Raw genomic sequence first — 19365 nt, 5'->3', positions numbered from 1 at the left:
TCATCCGTATGTCGCCGAGCGAAAACTCTCTGTTGTCTATGATTCAGGTGCAGTGGAGGTGTCTTGGTCTAGCTGGTTACGACTCTCGTCTCCCAATCAGACACTGTAAAAACTGTGGTGTTAAGACTGACACTGGTGTTAATAGAGGACCGCACCCTCAGGTGTTAAAACTACACCCTAGGGATTGAACATAACACCGCAGAATGTAAATATAACAACCAAAGGTGTTGTAATAACACCTATGGGTGTAAAACTAACACCACCAATTTATAACACCGGTGTAAAACAATTGGTGTGGTCCTCTATGTACACCGGTTAACACCACAGTTTTTGCTGTGGAGGGACTTGCGCTCGAATACCAGCCATGGCGTGCTTTAATCCTTTAGCAAGAAATTTACTCAGATTGTGCGCTGCACTCAACCCAGGTGAGGTGAATGGTTACCCAGCTATAGCAGGATTGATTCTTTGAAATGCTTTGAGCCTTGGAGAGGCTGCTTGAGCTAAAGCTGGTGTAATAGTAATGATAACAATGCGCCTTGGAATAGATTACTTCTAGATAGATGGCGCAATATAAATGCATGTTATTATTATTATTGTTATCATTGTTGTCATTATTATTTGCCCACCGTAAAAGAAATCCACTCATATGCAGAGGAGCTCTGCATCATGTTCGCAGCTCCCTTTTCAACTATAAAAACTTTTGATTGTTTTTGCACCCGATTTTTTTCGTTTAGAAGGGAATTTCATGTACCTCTCATATAAGGTTCTATAAGGTTTTTCATGAGTGAGTTCATGCCAAATCTATAGTCACGAGTGTTTTTAATGCATATGGAGTACACTTGTCGGGTCAAATGTATGCTTTTTAAAGGGAATTAAACCTTTGGAACGAGTAGGCTTGTGTCGAAACAGAAAAATCAAAGAATCAAAGAATAAGAGCAAAGAAAGTTTGAGAAAAATCGGACAAATAATGAGAAAGTTATGAGCATTTGAATATTACAATCACTAATGCTATCAGTGGAGATTCTCCCATTGGCAATGCGACAAGGATGTTTGATGTCACATGTGAACATCTTTCCCTTTGATGGACTATAAAATGCCCCCAAATTGTCTCTTTGCTTTTTTTATGGTGATACAAACTCTTTATCCATATGATGTATTATCTGTATTACATGCCCTCCCATATAGAAAGAATGAGGTATCTTTAAAAATCTGTATTACATGTCCTATAGAAAGAATACATGATCTACTGATAGATGTGATAAAAGAGCCAATTTTAAGTGAAATATATACTCAAGTAATGGGGTGAGATGTTCACAAGTGACATCACACATCTTTGTCGGATTGCCAATGTGAGGAACTCCATAGCATGATCGCACTATTCAAATGCTCATAACTTTCTCATTATTTGTCCGATTTTTCACAAACTTTCGTTCATCTGTATCTTTGATTTTTCTTGTTTTCACACAAGCTATCTTGTTCCAAAGGTTTCCTTTTCCTTTGATGTTTTATAGAAAAAGCTGTTGTAAAATGTTATTAAAAACTAATTGAAATATATTGGATTCCATATCTATACCTGCAGTGTAATGTTGGTTATAACAAGAGGCAAACCGGTAGAGTGATAAGGAAAGGGGTTGATGCAGGAAGACGGGGAAATGCAGAAAAATAGACATAGAAATTAAGCCAGACGGCAGGTGTAAATAATGACATTGATTATGAAAGAAAGAGGAGAATGAGCGAAAGAGCTAGGAAATAGAGAGAGGCAGGGAGAGAAAGAGAGAGAGAGAGGGGGGTGCCAGTCAGATAACGATAGAAAAAAAGAGGCATAATTAAAGGCATAAACAGAATGATAGAGAAAATGAATGGAACGAGACAATAAGAGGAGGAGGGAGGGCCAGATTTCTAAGACCGAGATCAGATGAACGTGAACATGGTGAAGGAGAAATGTTTAAAGTGAAAAGGGCAAGAGAGAACGAAAGCCTTGGCATGAAAAGATAGGGAGGGAGATGGGGTGATAATAGAGAAAGAGAAAGCCGAGGCGGGAGGGGGGAAGAAAGAATTGACCTAAAAACAGAAAGGGAAATGGAAAGTGGGAGAGAAAAATAATGAGAAATGAGGATGGGCATATAGATTATCGTTAAAGACACGATGGTATGTGAAATTGAAATAATGAAACGTGTCATTTTTGGAAAGGAGTTTTCGAATCGCGTTCCTTGTTGGTTATAAATTTCCGTTATTACGCAGGTTTTCCTAAACTTGTGTTGATTTGCGGAAACTTATTAACATGATTGAATGCCAATCAGATGAGTTAAAAAGATGAGAAGACAACAGGGGATGCGATCGGGGGGGGGGGTCACAGTGCCTCCCCACACTTTTTTAAGCACTGAAAAGGTTTCCTTTTTCAGCAAGAAAAATATGCCCCTCGTGAAAATGTACTGTGCCCTTTCACCCGAGGAGAACCCGTTTTAGGTGTTAGAAAGTGCCTCTTCTCGTATCAGTGCCAATTTTTCACGAACAAATGCCCCCCTGGAAAGTTTTCTGTGCTCCTTTCACCTGAGAAGGACCCGTTTTATTTGTGAGCAAGAGGTCCTTTCCTTCTTGTAAGTGCCCTTTTTATCCAAGAAAAGTGCCCATTACGAAAATTTCTGTGCCCCTTTCACATGAGTAGGACGGCCGGTTTTATCGTGTGCCCCTTTGAATCGAGAAAACATTGTTATCATTTGTACATGTTCCTACTATTATGAAGGAAAAAAACTTGTAAGAATAATAGTCATAGTGGGGTAGATAAGCAGTAGCGTACAGATGTGGGCTCTCCCCCCCAAAAAAATATATATATATATATATATATAGATAAATGAATGAATAAATAAATAAATGAATAAGTAAAAAATAATGATAGATAAATGAAAAGATAAATAAATAAATAAGAAAATAGAAATAAATAAATAAATACATGAATACATAAACAAATAAATAAATATTCACAACCAAGCAAAGTAAGAGAAAATGATAGAATGGGAAAGAGAGAATGGTGAAATGTAATATCATTTTTCTGAATATTATGTCAAAATCTATCGCAAAATTGGATTTTCGTTATCAAAATGTCAAAAATTTTGCAGACTCGCTTCGCTCGCAATTTCTTCTATAAATCTAACGTGATACGACATATCTAGCCCCCTCAAATTGTTGTCAGATTGCACCACTGTAGATCTTTTTTTTTCTTTCTTTTAGGATTGTGCCCTTTTCGAAAGAAAATTTTAGGTTCCCTTTTTCCATGTGCCCCCGACACTTTCATTTTCGCCCTGCCGCCCCCGGAAGACGGATTAAATGACAAGGAGACAATGATGTTGGTACTCGGTAAGACAACTTCTTGATAGTGAGAAGACAAGATGACGAGTTTTTGAAACTTGGAAAGACGACTTGCTTGGGGCAAGGAAAAAGATGACAAGTTGTTGGAACTCGTCATCTTAATTGTCTTCTTGTACAAAAAGAAGGTCAACTTCCAGTTTCAACAACTCGTCATCTGGTCTTATAAGTTAGAACATCGTGTCAACTTGTCTGAAACATTCCGACTTGCCGAGTTACAAGTCGTCATCTTTCCCAAAACAATCCGATTTTCCAAGTTTAACAAACCGTCATCTTGTCTTTTTGTCCGACACAAGTCGTCTGCCCGGGTCCCAACAACACGTTATTTAGTCTTTTAACCCGTCTTCTCGTCATCGGTTCTGGTCAAGACTTACAACCCCCCCCCCCAAAAAAAAAGGTCATCCCTTGCCTATGTTTACATATTCCAATAAAATAGTTTTGGTGGCTCCCAAACGGAGGGCACTGTGCTACATCCCACACACCTATTTCTCTGTTTTACACACGCATATTTGCACACACACACAGTCATTTAATTTAGAAATGTGTGACTCATCAATAATTATAATAATTACCAAAGTGAGGACGTATGCGTTCGGTCTCATATACATGTACCCTGGAAAGTGTTATTTAATCCACAAGTCTGGCTCATTTTCCGACATAACATGAGCAAAGTTCACTAACTGGGGACGTTCTTCTCACCCCCCCCCCCCCCATACACACAAATTGAGCTTAATTGGCAAAACGAACGTTTTTTAAAACAATATTTACTATGTATCAAAACATTTACTATGTATCAAAACATTTTAAAATGAGACTTACAAGATTGAATGATATGGCTTTTTGTAAAGGACGTCCCCATTTATATTGGGTAGAATGTGAGGAAATGTCCTCAGAAGCAGGTCATTACAAACTCACACACACGTGCCTTTACTAACCTTCATTTCTACACAAAGCTTTGTTCAAAGAACTTCACAGAAGAGAAAGACACCAATATTTTATTTATTACCTTTCTGTTCATTTTTATTATAAATCTGAAAATCATATCATCTGATATTTATCAAAATAAATCTTCTTATTTACATTTATAATTCTTATTTGTTTATTATTGTTCAATAGAAATCATTTTTTTATAAATCACATACAAGAAAGAATGCATATATAATAATAATTATAATAATAATAGCTATATCAATACAAATAATAACAACTGAATTCGTTAATCGCTTTTTGCCTGAAGATACAAATTGCTGTTATCATTACCACAGCATTAGCCTATATAGGCAATCAAGCACTCCAGGAATTTCTTCCTACCGGGTACGCATTCACCTCCAGGTCAAGTGCAGCACAATGCCAGATTTTTTGCTGAATGAAAACATGCCATGGCTTGGAATCGAACCCACATCCCTCATATTGAAAGACGGGAGTCACAACCACTAGACCATGATGCCCCCAAAAAGATACTTGTAAGAATTTTAATGTAACTCTGACAAATATTTATATATCTATCAAAATAAATCTTATTTACATTCATAATCTTTGGTTGTTCATTCTTGTTCAATACAAATCAGTTTTTACAAAGCACATACATGAAAGTGTCCTAGAACCAATACTGCATAAACACAAAACAGTCAACAATGGAAATGGAATGATAGGCATAATATGGAATAAATGAGAATAGATATAAACACTTCCCTGTGTTCGTTTCTTCTCTGATGGTACTGGTACTACAAATCTGGTCTAAAGAAGTCTTTCCACTCGTTCTTTAGATAATGAAGGGCAAAGCCCTTTTACTTGAAAAAAAGGAGTGTTCTCTCTTTTTATTTAACACTTTTAGAAAAAATCCAAGTTGAGACCAGGCTTTGATCCAAGGACCTTCAATTAGAGTGCAAATGGATTATACTAATGCTCCCCAAACCCACTTAATATATAAGCAGATGGTCTAATTCACGGATTGTACACCATCAAGCATTTTATTTGTGCTATCAAAGAAAAGTCTACAATGTACTACAAGGCAGTGACATACATGTATTTATAAATTCCTAATAGTTACTTTATTCTTCTAAGGAAAGTAAGTGAACAGCAAAAGAAAAATACATTGGCCCGTATTCTGAACTTTTGAAGTTGTGGTTTAACCCTATCAAGGCCGGGGTATTTTGGGAGTTCATATGGCCGGGGGGATTGGGGCCTCCCAATTTCACGCAGTCAAAACATCGCGCAATTTGTTGAGGGGCCTAGATAGGGTTAACTATGGATAGCCAATTGGGGCACACATCCCCAACGGAACACATTCCATTCGTTAACTCATATGACACCCAAATTGTTCATAATTGTCTGGGAAAGATATCTGAAGTATTTGCGCTCATTGTGAAAGCAAAAGGAAACAAAGTAAACATAAGAAATATACAATATAAACAGAATTTTTTTAATTTTGGCTTCCAATAATTTTAGCAAAGAGTTAGACCGTGGTCTGAATTAAACCTAGCTGACATCAGAATACGAGCCATTAAATTTATGCAATAACTTATTTCTAAAACCCCACTCTGTATTAATACTGCGCATATCAGGCACAAAGAATCAGAAATGAAGTGAGGTGGTGCACGCCATTATAAGTACAACACAGATAGGTTTTAGTCTGATTTAAAGATAATAATAAAGCAATGATAAAGCATCCTTTATCTAGTTTATTTACATATCTAGTTCCCATGGGATTCGGGCAATGAATTTCTAAGCAGAAGGAAATTGCGCCATACCTACATGTAGTACTAGAACCCACAACCCTCAGTTTCAAAGCCGAAAGTCAGAAACACTAGACCAACTAGAACACATGATTGTCTTATTCTTCTAAAATTGCAATGCCCCGTTTTCTTATTGGAGTTGATATGATCTAAAGATAAAAAAAGTAATGCTGAATGATGGCTGAATGAGTTGTTCATTATCTCTGTATTTGTATCAAAATATAATATATTATCATCCATAAAGAGCGTTTAAGCCATGCATTAAAAACATTCATTTTGGTCTGCATCAACTGCTTGTGCAGTTTCAGAGCGTATCCCTAGAATGACTGAAATCAGAAGAACATCTCATAGACTCCTGTACAAAATTGGCTATTGAATATGAGAGCATGCATATTCAACAGTACAGTGCACATGCGCAAATGCGTGAAATATACAATGCTCACAACAAGGAAAGCAATGCTGTGCACAGCATAGAGCACAATTACGCTTGATGACGTCATAATTAATGAACTACCTGCAAGTCGCATGTCAACGACCAAATTTGATCTTATGAAGTGATGATGCCATTATGTTATAAGTGATACGACTTGTTTAATCAAATTTCTCCCTCTTTTTGATTGCTAGGGGTGGGATAGATGATAATAATTCTATTGTATGGCTTTTTTTCATGAAATACCAGAAATATTCCACTCGTTAAGGGCAATATTCCACTCATCTGCGATAGGTGGAATATTTTCCCCAACTCTTGGAATATTTCTGAGCAATCCAATATACATAGGTTAATGCAAACACTTATTTTAAAGAACTCTGTTCTCTATATGCTTTTTTAATTAAACTACTCAGGCACTTCTTTTTTTTAATCCAAATACTCCGTTATGGAAAAAAAAATCATTTCATTATGACAAATCATACCTACCTGGATAATTTCATACTTCAAGATGTTAATTTTCGTCATCGTTGAACTGTTCTGAATTACGTTAGTTGCACTGGCTTAAAAACACGTATCCCAATATAATTTGTTTCTTCCTCAGTTTTCCATTTGTTGCATTATAATTACCATTACTGATGGTGTTTTTTTTCCATGTTTGTTAAATACCCAACCTGTTTAACTTTGTTCCTGTCTCCCTGTCTTCCTCTTTTTCATTCCGTCTTTCGTTCCAACATGTTTTCACATGTACTTTATTCTTTCTCTGAGGGTTTCATATGCTGACTATGTTCCAATTTGTATATTTTTAAAATGTCTGTATATAAACCATTTGTAAACTGAATGTAATTCAGTCTTTGGCTGCTATTTTCAGTGAATATTGAAATAAATAAACCATTCAATCATATAATATAAAAAATATCCAGCATAGGAAATAAATGAGGGTGACAGGCGATTTTGCCCTCATGATTTCTAGAGTTGACCCAAGATCTGTCACAAACATAACAATATTCAAACTTTATTTAGAAAATCAATATTCTAAAGTTCGATGGCAGAATATTGATATTTGCTTTCACTGCATAATTACTTGTTACCACTACAAAGTAGCACTTAAAATGAAAGAAATAGCCCCCCCCAAAAAAATTTGAAAATTGCCCCAATGTGGAAAGAAAGAGAGCCCCTAAAAAATATAAATCATTATCTATTCTGATACTATCTGTTCTAATAAAATACCCAGGTTGAACGCTTTGGCATTCTCAGCTGCATTGTGCACTTAAAGGGGAAGTTCACCCTGAAGAAAACTTTGGTGTAAAAATAGCAGAAAAAATATTGGTGAAGGTTTGAGGAAAATCTGCTAAAGAGTAAAAAAGTTATTAGAGTTCAAAATTTGGGATTTGTGACGTCATAAACGAGCAGCTGCCCCATGTGTTATGTAATATGAAATGTATGAATTTCAAATTTTGTATGGTTCCTGATGACTTAATTTTGTTTTCTTTTCATGATCGGGTGTGAAATGATTTGTCTATTGATATACAAAAGTTACAGTGAAAACCATTTTCAATTTTCTGAGAAAATGACATTTCATTGATTCTTTACCATTTGCTATGTATAAATGCTGCTCGCATATGACGTCACAAATCAAATAATTGAAATTCAAATAACTTTTTAATTATTTGATGAATTTTTCTCAAACCTTCGGCAATATTTTTAATTATTTTTTCTGCTATTTTACAATAAACTTTTTGTCAGGGTGAACTTTCCCTTTAAAGCGATATTGACTTTGGGACTTTTTTTCTGATACTTGCAAGTACTGTGCAAGTCTAGGCAAATAACTTTGCACCAACATGCAAAAAGTATGAGCCATTTCAAAATTACAATTTCTGCCTGATGAGAGTAATTATTCAAATGCTATTTCAAAGAATGCTTATTATCCCATTTAAAGAATAGAAACAAAGAGTATGGCCATGTTAGCTATTTGGAAATGGGATAAAATGACAGTCAGTTAATTAAAAGAAGCCTTCCCAATTGAAAATCAATGTAACCTACAAGTCGTGTCGCCTGGTCTATGAAGCAGAAAGTTTGGTATCCCAGGCAAGCTTACATAACATCATCATTTTTTTTAAAATACCAATAAATTCAGTACCTATACAATTGACAAAAAAGGAAAGGTCATTTGCAAAGAAATGCCCTTGTGCTAATTACGGCATGGCCTATTTGATCGAATCCCAATTTTTTATCGCTTTGCAACACCCTTAATAGTCTCTTACCTCAGCACCACAAATTTTGTTTAGGTGTCAAAAAAGTTTCTGATCTATATTGCTGAGCTCAATCGCACTTGAGCAAAAAGGCAGTATTCGAAGCCACTCAATATGATGGATGCATTGTGATGACATCAATCTATTCTTGAGTACATGACCGCAGAATCATAATCCAACGTGTTTCCCTTGCCTGGTAAAAGATAATAGAAAGCATGAATGAGGTCCTATAGTGAAATAATGAGGACTTTACACCATGTGCACAGAGTATTTTAAAAAAGCACAATAGTGTTTCATCATGTCTTTAGGAACCTCCAAGCATATGATATATATGATTCATAAGATTTCAAGGTGACCAGGACCTTGAAATTTTAAGCTTAGCGACCGATTGTGGGACATATTTCTACGATTAATTCCAATGACGAAAAACTTCCATTTGAGAACACTATACCCCAGTTCCCCTTCTCATCAATTCTCTTCTCCAGCCGTAACTGCCTCAAGCAAGCAATTTAAGTATCGAAACACCTGTTTCTTGACGTTGGTCGAAGATAAAACAGCCCGGCATATACAGTCACAGCAGGGGGCCACACACGATCGGATGCATGCGCAGGGCTGAGTGCGGTCCCTGTAAGCATGCCGTCATTTTTATTACTTTCATTCCGAAGGTCCTACTACAGGCAGAGAAGTCTTACGTAATAGCGCAGCTGTTGTTTATCTTTTCGTCCTTTGCTCAACGCTCATATACTGGCCTGTGGGGGTGAAATTGAGACAGCGGGGAATACCCCTGGAATACTTGGCCAAGCGCGGTTGATAAGGGCTTGGAAATGATTTTTAAGAGATCCAAATGGAAAATGGGGTACAACACCGCAGTTCGCAATCTGAACTGCGGTATTTCTTCAAAAGCAGGTTTGACGTAATGCATTGATTATTATGAATGATAAGTATCTCCCTCATGATCAATTGCTTAGCTTTATTGTTATGGGTCCCTGAGAAGGACAGCGATGAATATTTGTAACTTAAATGCAGCCCACAATGAGAGCATACCTTGAGTTTGTGGCTAATATGAGGTTCTGGACCGCCATGATCGTGGACGCTTCGTTTTGTCCAGTTATGAGACAGCGGTCAACGACGACATGAATAGCACCAGCTTCACTTGCTGGACGTGATAAAGAAGAGGCAAATTTTGATCAGTTTGATTTTTTATTGTAAGTTTTCTGCTGAAAAAAATAACAAAAGTAGAAGATGCGATTAACTTGGGTGATTTTTTCGGGGGTCTTGGTGTAAGTGTCTAGAGACAGTGATAGTGTGTCTACTGTGATTTATTTTTTGAAGACATCTCATCCTCCTTATCCTCTTCATCATACTCATCATCAATCATCACATTATTCACCTCCTCCCTCTTATCAAAACCATCATCAATTATTATTCAACCATCATTATTCATCGACATCATCTTCTTCCTCATCATCACCATCACCACCATCACCATCATCATCATCAACCATCAATTACAATCATCATAATCACTCTCATCATCATAATCACCATCATCTTCACTATCATCATCCCCGTACTCATCAATCATCAGTCATCATCTTCATCATCACCACATCATTAACATCCCCACTTTATCATAACCATCATCAATCATTTAACATTATCTTCACCATCAATCATCCCCACTATCAACACCAACATCACCATCATCTCCATCATCATCATCATCACCACCATCATCATCAACATCATCAATCATCAACATAATCAACGTCATTGTCATGATGATGATCATCATCCCCACCACCGCCACCCTCCTCATCATGACGAAAATTTTGCGTTTAAGAGCAGTATACCCCAAGTTTCCCTTATCATTAAATCTCTTCTCAAAACCCTATTGCCCTCAAGCATGAAATTTAAGTATACAAAACACCTGTTTCTTGACCTCGGTCCGAAGATAATACACCCCAGCATCAACGGTCACAGCAGGGGGCCACACACGATGGATTGCATTCTGTTGAGTGCATGGAGTTCCATGTATACACGCGTTGATAGAAACTTTTTTTTTCCTTTCTTTCTTTCTCTCTCTCTTCCTTCCTTTCTTTCGTTAAGACTGTATCGTTGCGCGAGTGAACGGCATGCATCCCATATTTTCTTGCTATACGAACAGAAACTAGATGGGATGCATCGCGGTCCTTGCATGCTAAGCATACCGTAATTTTTATTCCGCATACTTTCCTTATTTCGAGGTCGATTTTCTTCGTTCGAAATTGAAAATGGACTAGTATTGGATGTCTGAATGTAAAATGCCTTTGAAAACGTGATTAATATCGAATACAATAATTTCATTCCGAAGATCCTTCTACAGGCAGACAAGTCTTACGTAATAGCACAGCTGTTGTTTATCGTTTCGTCCTTGGCTCAACGCTCGTTTAGCTGGCCCGTGGTGGTGAAATCGAGACAAGGGGATTACCTGGCCAAGATGGGTTTATCGGGGTTGGAAAAGTTGTTTGAGATTTGCAAACGCAAAACGGGGTATGCGACCGCAGTTTGCAGTCCGAAGTGAGGTCGAGAATCAAACGGGAAATTTTCGTAATGATCATCATCATAATTATTACCTGTATATTTCCCTGCATTGTCTTTGATGAAATCCTCCAGAATGACGGGTAGACTGGAAAAAGAGGACAATCTCGCCAACTCGTACACCGAGGGCTGAAAATTCAATGTAATGAAAGTATACTTTACAGATCAGAGGCATACATACATTGTTTCTCCATGTGAAACATTTAAAAAATGATACCTTAGTCTTTCCCGACTTATCCCCCCAAAATCAATTAAATATTATTAAATGGTCTTTCTATGATTAAATTATTATTTGGGTTTGGGAGCTATGTGAATTAAATATTCAATTTTCATCATTTCCATTTATCATCTTCACCCCCCTCCCCATGATTGCCATCTTCATCATCGATTATTATCATCATTATCATTTTCAACTTTACCATCACTATCACGATCATCATCACTATTACCATTACCAGTAGCGGACCGTGACCCGGAGGAGACAAAGCATTGGAGGGGCACTATATTGTTTGCGAACAATGCTGTGCCCCTCCAATGCTTTGTCTCTTCCAGCTCATGGTCCGCCACTGACCATTACTATTAACATTACCATCATCATCAATGCATCACCATTGCTATCATCATCATCACTATCATCACCATCATCACCATCACCATAATCATCAGCAGCATCAATATCATTGTCACCATCATCATGATAAGCATTACCAATGTTGCATCATCACCATCATCATCATAACAGTCATCATCATCATTACCATCATCGCCTTCTTAATCTCAAGACCAGCACAGTAAAACTTACCGCAGTAAGGCAGTAAGATGCAAATAACCACTTTGATGACTTTGTTTCTGAGGACTTGGTGGAGCAGAGAGCCGCCACCCCTGATCCGATTGCACATATAAGTTCTGAAGCATAAAAAAAATCATTGCTAATTTTAAAAAATGTAAGGAAATTTAGATAAAGCTAACCATATTTGAAACTGATGAAGTACTTAAGAGTATCATGTTTTCTGCTACGAATATAAAATATTAAAGCGATTGGAATTATGCACGTAGATCAATAGCAATTTATATCTATTTTTATGGCATTACGTATGGCACTCTGCTATCATAAACAAACTTTATATACTTAACAGTTTGAATAGAAAAAAAATCAAAATTAATTTAAAAGTTTCAGCCAACATGCTCCACAAATTTATCAGATTGATTCATACATTATGACAATCATGTTTTTCACAAAGGACCTAGGCATACAAAAACTGAACAGTTATCACATTTACATTTAGGTGTACAAGGGAGATAGCTGAAAATGAATCTCTTAGCTCGGGACTGCAAAATTTTTTTGAATCAACAGGCCGTTACATATTTCCTTTCAGTATTTGACTTTCATAAAGAAGGCATATTTATGCAGATTTTGGTAGGCAGACTTGGTGTGTGATTTGCACCGCCCCCCCCCCCATCGTAAAAAATTTGATGTTTCAAAGTTAAATTAAAATCAATTAACTTGACTGCTGACTGCACTTACTCTTTTCAGCAACAAAGTGTTTGATGATGGCACCTAAAACCCTGTCCTTTGTCAAATCATAGAGGGCGCCTGTACAGTCTGGTATCAATAAGGCTGCATATCTGGAGGCTGAAAATGGAGGAAAAGCGTTTTAAGAGGAATCAGGAAACCAAACTCTCTCAGATATTGTTGTATGAGATGGATCTTCATCGCTTTAACTATCTTTGTCCAAAATCAAAAAATATGAAATAACTAATTTTACTTGGTGAAGGCCTGATGAACACCTGGCAAAGAATAAAAAAAGTTATGAAGTTTAAAAGTTTTTTTATTTTATGATGTCACAGATGAGCAGAGCTCTTCAACATGTTGTGTAAAACAATTTTCCCAAAATACAAACTTTGAAAATAATTTCAATTATGGGGTGGACATATCATCTGAAAAATCATTTCAAACCCTCTTCTAAAAAAAAAAAATGAATTCATCATTAATGGGGAAGTTCACCCTGACAAAAAGTTTGTTGTAAAAATAGCAGAAAAAATAATAAAAAATATTGCCGAAGGTTTGAGAAAAATTCATCAAATAATTCAAAAGTTAATAGAATTTCAATTATTTGATTTGTGACGTCATATGCGAGCAGCATTCCTACATAGCGAATGATAAAAAATCAATGAAATGTCATTTTCTCCGAAAATTGAAAATGGTTTTCACTGTACCTTTTGTATATCAATATACAAATCATTTCACACCCGATCATGAATAGAAAACAAAATTCAGTCATCAGGAACCATAAAATAATTTGAAATTCATGCATTTTATATTACATAACACATGGGGCAGCTGCTCGTTTGACGTTAAAAATCCAAAACTTTGAACTCTAATAGCTTTCTTACTATTTAACGGATTTTCCTCAAACCTTCACCAATATTTTTTACTATTTTTTCTGCTATCTTTACAACAAAATTTCCTTCAGGGTGAACTTCACCTTTAACCAATAAAAATGAGAGAATATTGAGATTATATTTATGATATATGGAGAAGCTGCACATGAAGTTAAAATTTACATTATTAAGAATTCATAACTTTGTTCTTCCTCAATGGACTTGAATAAAATATTTCATCAATATATTTCTAAATTTTTTCTGCTTTAAAGCAGCTTATTGTCAGGGTGAACTTCCCTTTAAATCCGACTTCAGAGTATAGTCCAATCGGGTTTAGCCCACGCGTAATAAGACAAGCGTGTTACAAGACATTCAGAGAGGTAGATGCACTGCTAGTAGATGCACTGCTAGTAGACAAAGGGGACTCACTGTCTTAATCTCACCTTCAACTGCGTCCAGTCTGAGAGGCATCGAGTAGGGCTTAGAACGAAAATCACTGATCCATCTTTTACTATTCTCATCATTACCTACAAAGTCTCCTAGTCTACCCTGCAGACAGAAAGAGACAGAGAGGAAGAGAGAGAGACAGGACAAGACACGGAGAGAGAAATGAAAAACAAAGGGACAAAAATAAAAGACAAAATGGTTAATACTTTCCATCACAAACAAAATTACAGAGGAGAATTGAAAAAAAAACACCGAAAATACTTGAAAGATACTAGCGAAATTCAAAAGAAAAAAACTAGCAAAATAGTCTATTATGACTTATTGCCAGATAAAAACAAGGAATGGACTGGAAAAGAGGAATGGACAAAAGGATATATCCTAGTCTTGAAGTACAGACAGTGGATTGAAACTTTGGGTCTTCACACAAGACTAGCATATAGAAATGCTTGAAGAGGGCCTTCAGTACACAAATCAATGTAGGGTACATATAATTCAGACCACTTAACTCGAGTGAAGGAAGGGTTTGCACAGCAGACTAAATATATATCCCTGAAAAGAGGCAGGTCTAGGATTGACCAGTAGGTAGGGGACTAATTTTTTGAACATAAAGGGAACTCCCTTAGAAAAATTGGGGTCCCACTGGACAAAGTAAATTGGCTGTGGTCTCCTGCCCTACACACATATTACATAGTCCAACTGGCGGATCTGGGGGGGGGGGGTGGCACAGCCGGCCAGTGCCCCCCCCTATGAGAAGCAAAATCAGAATTTGTAATGTAAGAATGCCAATTAAACAGATGTGTGCCCTCTCTTTTAGAAGTGAAGGCCTTTTCTTTTTTTGCTTGTCAATTTTTTCAGTACGAAATATCCTTATTTTGGGGTTAAAAACCTTTTCTTTTTTTTTGTTTTGCTTGTCAAATTTTCCCTCCATAATATATAGCCCCACTGGCAGATCTAGGGAGAGGGGGGGGCACAGCTGGCCCATGCCCCCCCCCCCTTTGAGAAGCAAAATAAAAATTTGTATTGCAAAAATGACATTAAAACGGAGGTGTGCTCTCTCTTTTAAAAGTGAACACCTTTTTTTTTGCTTGTCAAATTATTTCGGTCCGAAATATCCTTATTTTGGGGTTAAAACTCCTTTTTTTGTTGTTTTTTTTGCTTGTCAAAAATTCCCTCCGAAAAAATGTGCCTCCCCCCCTTTGGAAAATCCTGGATCTGCCCGCACATGCATAAATGTATCTAATATTTTAACTTACCTCTTTAGAAGTGATTTGTACATTGAAGGCTGAATGGGCCAAGGTGAATGCATGAATGAAGGACTGAGCTTGGATTCCACCTATAATTCATAAAGATAGAAAAAAACATAAGGATGAAAAGAATTGGAAGAAAATGAAAAAGAAAGATACAAAAGGGAAAATTAAGACGGTGAATGAAAAGTGAACAAAACACTTAATAGACATCAAAGAGCAAATTTATCTCAGATATGACTGATTCCTGAAACTCAACAACTTTCTTCACCACTTAATTTATAAAATCTTCATTAACTTCCACCTCACCCCAATGATAAAAATAATAATGAATAAATATATAAATAAATAAATGAATAAATAAATACATAAATAAATAGATAAATAAATAAATAAACAAATAAACACATAAATAAATAAGGCAAGAAAGAAAGAAATGAAGAAGTAAATATAAATAAACACATAAATAAATAAATACATAAATAAATGAATAAATAAATACATAAATAAATAAATGAATAAATAAATAAAATAAATAAATGAAATAAATAAATCAAAAGGAAATAGGAGAGTCCCATTCATAAAAATATTTAACATTCAAAAATTCTTTCTCTTTTCAAAAGAATAATCATCAAGATCAAGCCTAAATGATATGTCTACATCTAATGAAGATACATTAGATCTACAGTTAAAGTCTATCAATCGTTCTGCAAATAAAACCTAATTAACCTAGCAAAGATCAAGGAGATAGGAGTCGGGATATTGATCACATTAAATGGTTTGATGATTATACTGCTTAACTAGTGTCCAGAATAGCAAACAAGACAATCTTCCCAAAACATTGATGTTATCCAGTAGTTCAAGTTAATCTTATAATAATCAAATTCACAAAGAAAATAATAAATTCATGTAATCATGCATTGAAAGGTGCAAAATTGGTGAAAAGGGGGAACATTAGCATAGGACTCGGAGCATAGGAGAGGCGAAACAGAATGGAGAGAAGGAATTTGGAGTAGATCTAGATTTTATGTTTAGTTTTGAAAGTTGCTAGCCCTGACCTCCCCTCCAGAGATGCCAAGTTCAAAGACCAGCTATGCGTGAGATTTTCTGTGAATCTGAGTGAGATCACAGACATTGTGTACAACGTATATGGGGATAGGCTGTGATAGTTGCGTGAGAAATAGATTTTAGGGGATGAACAAGAGTCCAAAATGCTTGAGTCTCACGCATATTATGCATGAGACTTGGTAGCTCTGCCCCTCCCCCCCCAAAAAAAAGAGTCTAATGAATATGAATGAACAAAAAAGTTATACAATGTGAAATAAATCGAATTACAAATAAATAATCAAAATAAAATGAGTCTGCACTGCTGCATGTAAAAAATGGCTAACACATTATTGATCTACCTAATTCTATCAAGTTGTGAAAAATACAAACATTTATATGCTCAATTATTGGACAAAAAAATAAAATCGTTTGGAAACGGTTTGAATTAATGTTTGAGAGTTTATAGAATGATACTGGAGCTGGACTCCTGGAGATCTAACTGTGGGTATGGTGTCACTCTTCCCCAATAAAAATAGATTAGGCCCTATTAGATTTTGAAGAAAAAAAACTTGAGTAGAAAACTAGAATACATTTAACAAGTTAAAATATATTTAACAAGTCTACCAAACAAACTCTGACTTCCAGTTTATATTTATGTTACGGAAACCTGTATGTATCCTCACCTAAAAATAACAAAAATATTGAAGTTTCAAAAGAATTTTTAAAAATAGTGTCTACTCTAGTGACATCCCAGGACCAAAATCCAGTTAAAACCAATTAGAGCAAGACCAATTGAAACCAGTTGGCCAACTGGTTTCAATAGGGAAATTGGAACAACTGGTTCCAATTGAAAACCAGTTGCCAATTGGTTCCAGTTAAAACCAATTGGGCAACTGGAACCAGTTGGCAATTGGTTTTCAATTGGTTCCAGTTGTTTCAATTTCCCTATTGAAACCAATTGAAGGCAACTGGTTTCAATTGGTTCCAGTTGAAACCAATTGGAGGCAACTGGTTTCAACTGGAACCAGTTGAAACCAATTGGAACTTCCAATTGGAATGAACTTAATTAGTTACAAGTTAATTAGCATTTGCACTAACTATTGCTCATGCCAACACAGAAGCAGTGTTATTTGTCTATTAATACCAATGTAAAGGGCATTGATAAAATACAGACTTTCATATGTGTATAATTGTAGGGGAGATCTTCAAATATATGTATTTTTATTTAATGTAATTTGGTAACAGTTAGTGGTGTACTAATTATCTTTTAATCTGTTTTGATTATAATCTATGATATTTATGAACATGGCTTTCACTGCTAAGTATTCTAAACACTTATCTGAAAAAAGTGTGGTACTTCAAATTGAAAAAAATTAAATAGATACATTGTAAATTATGATGAATCTCATAAAACATTAATCTGTGCACACTGGCAGAAATATGCAAATTAACTGGTTTCAATTGGATCCAGTTGGGCAACTGGAAAATTTCCAATTGGAAACCAATTGGAAATCATTTCCAGTTACCCAACTGGATCCAGTTAGGATTTCCAGTTACCCAACTGGTTCCAATTAGAATTCATTTCCAGTTACCCATCTTTCCAGTTAGAAATCATCTCCAGTTACCCAATTGGTTCCATCTAGGATTTCCAGTTACCCAACTGGTTCCAGTTAGAAATCATTTCCAGATGGAAGTTATTTCCAGTTACCCAACTGGTTCCAGTTAGGATTTCCAGTTGCCCAACTGGTTCCAGTTAGGATTTCCAGTTACCCAACTGATCCAGTTAGAAATCATTTCCAGTTGGAAGTCATATCCAGTTACCCAACTGGTTCCAGTTAGGATTTCCAGTTGCCCAACTGGTTCCAGTTAGGATTTCCAGTTGCCCAACTGGTTCCAGTTAGGATTTCCAGTTGCCCAACTGGTTCCAGTTAGGATTTCCAGTTACCCAACTGGATCCAGTTAGAAATCATTTCCAGTTGGAAGTCATATCCAGTTACCCAACTGGTTCCAGTTACGATTTCCAGTTGCCCAACTGGTTTCAATTGGTTTCAACTGGAAATTGTTAAATTCCAGTTAAAACCAATTGAAACCAGTTGAAACCAATTGAAACCAATTGAAACCAGTTGGAAATCCAACTGGTTTCAATTGGATTTTGGTCCTGGGATCAATCATCTTTTCATTTGTTTCTCTATTTTTTCTCATTTTTCTTTTTTTTCTATTGTATTGACCAACTTCACTGCAATGTTTAACTTTATTTGATTTTTTTCTACAATTTGAAAGACTAAAAAATAAAATCAAGAAAATGAAATAGCATTAACCATGTCTATGTCCTGCCCTTTGCCAGGGCTTGCTGCCTTATAACAATACATGCCAGCAGCAAGTCAAGCAGCAAGCTCGGGTCTCGGAAAAGTGGCAGCGAGTTCGGGCTTCGGCTTGGCCCTTGTCCTTGAGAAGTAATGACTTGAGATTTGACTGTAATTATAGTGTAACTTGCGCGAGCATAAATCGAGCCCCCAAATTACCTTCTGAACTGGAACTAAGCAGCAAAAGGCACTGTGGCTTTGCCATATCTTCTCTGTAGCTAGAAAATAAGTCGAAATAACCTACCGACCTTCAAAATTAAAGCAGAACTAGCTTTTTAGAGGGAAATCTAAATTGTAGATTAACTCTGCACACAGAATACTACACGTGGGACTGTGAAAGTGAAAATGGGAGGATCAATAGACTCCATCCAAAATCTTCATACACTTTATTTTTTTTAATTTTGTAATATATAAAAAAATCAAAAGCTTTGAAGAATAATATATTCTTCATTTATTATTATTTATTATTATTTTTAAATTCTTTGAATTGAAGTGATGGTAACAAAATAACAAATAATGTATGAG

At 36.0% G+C, this 19365-nt stretch overlaps 1 protein-coding gene across 2 annotated transcripts; it reads right to left on the bottom strand.

Annotated features, from left to right (window-relative positions):
- Positions 1 to 8221: 8221 nt before the first annotated feature.
- Positions 8222 to 19216, bottom strand: LOC121421331 (glutamine amidotransferase-like class 1 domain-containing protein 1). 2 transcript variants are annotated; one of them, XM_041616013.1, is made up of 8 exons: positions 19000 to 19216; positions 15440 to 15519; positions 14183 to 14288; positions 12883 to 12990; positions 12160 to 12263; positions 11393 to 11486; positions 9822 to 9933; positions 8222 to 8970 (listed from the first exon to the last, which is right to left on the bottom strand). In XM_041616013.1, the coding sequence occupies exons 1-8, from the start codon at positions 19043 to 19045 to the stop codon at positions 8946 to 8948; spliced, it is 675 nt and encodes a 224-aa protein (XP_041471947.1). In that variant the 5' UTR covers positions 19046 to 19216; the 3' UTR covers positions 8222 to 8945. The 2 variants fall into 2 exon arrangements, with proteins under 2 accessions (XP_041471947.1, XP_041471948.1); XM_041616014.1 differs by lacking the exon at positions 9822 to 9933 and having other exon boundaries at positions 19000 to 19215.
- Positions 19217 to 19365: the final 149 nt, after the last annotated feature.

The sequence above is a fragment of the Lytechinus variegatus genome, chromosome 9 (genome assembly GCF_018143015.1).
Source record: "Lytechinus variegatus isolate NC3 chromosome 9, Lvar_3.0, whole genome shotgun sequence".
NCBI classification, from domain to species: domain Eukaryota; kingdom Metazoa; phylum Echinodermata; class Echinoidea; order Temnopleuroida; family Toxopneustidae; genus Lytechinus; species Lytechinus variegatus.
This window is presented reverse-complemented; position numbering and strand designations above follow the sequence as displayed.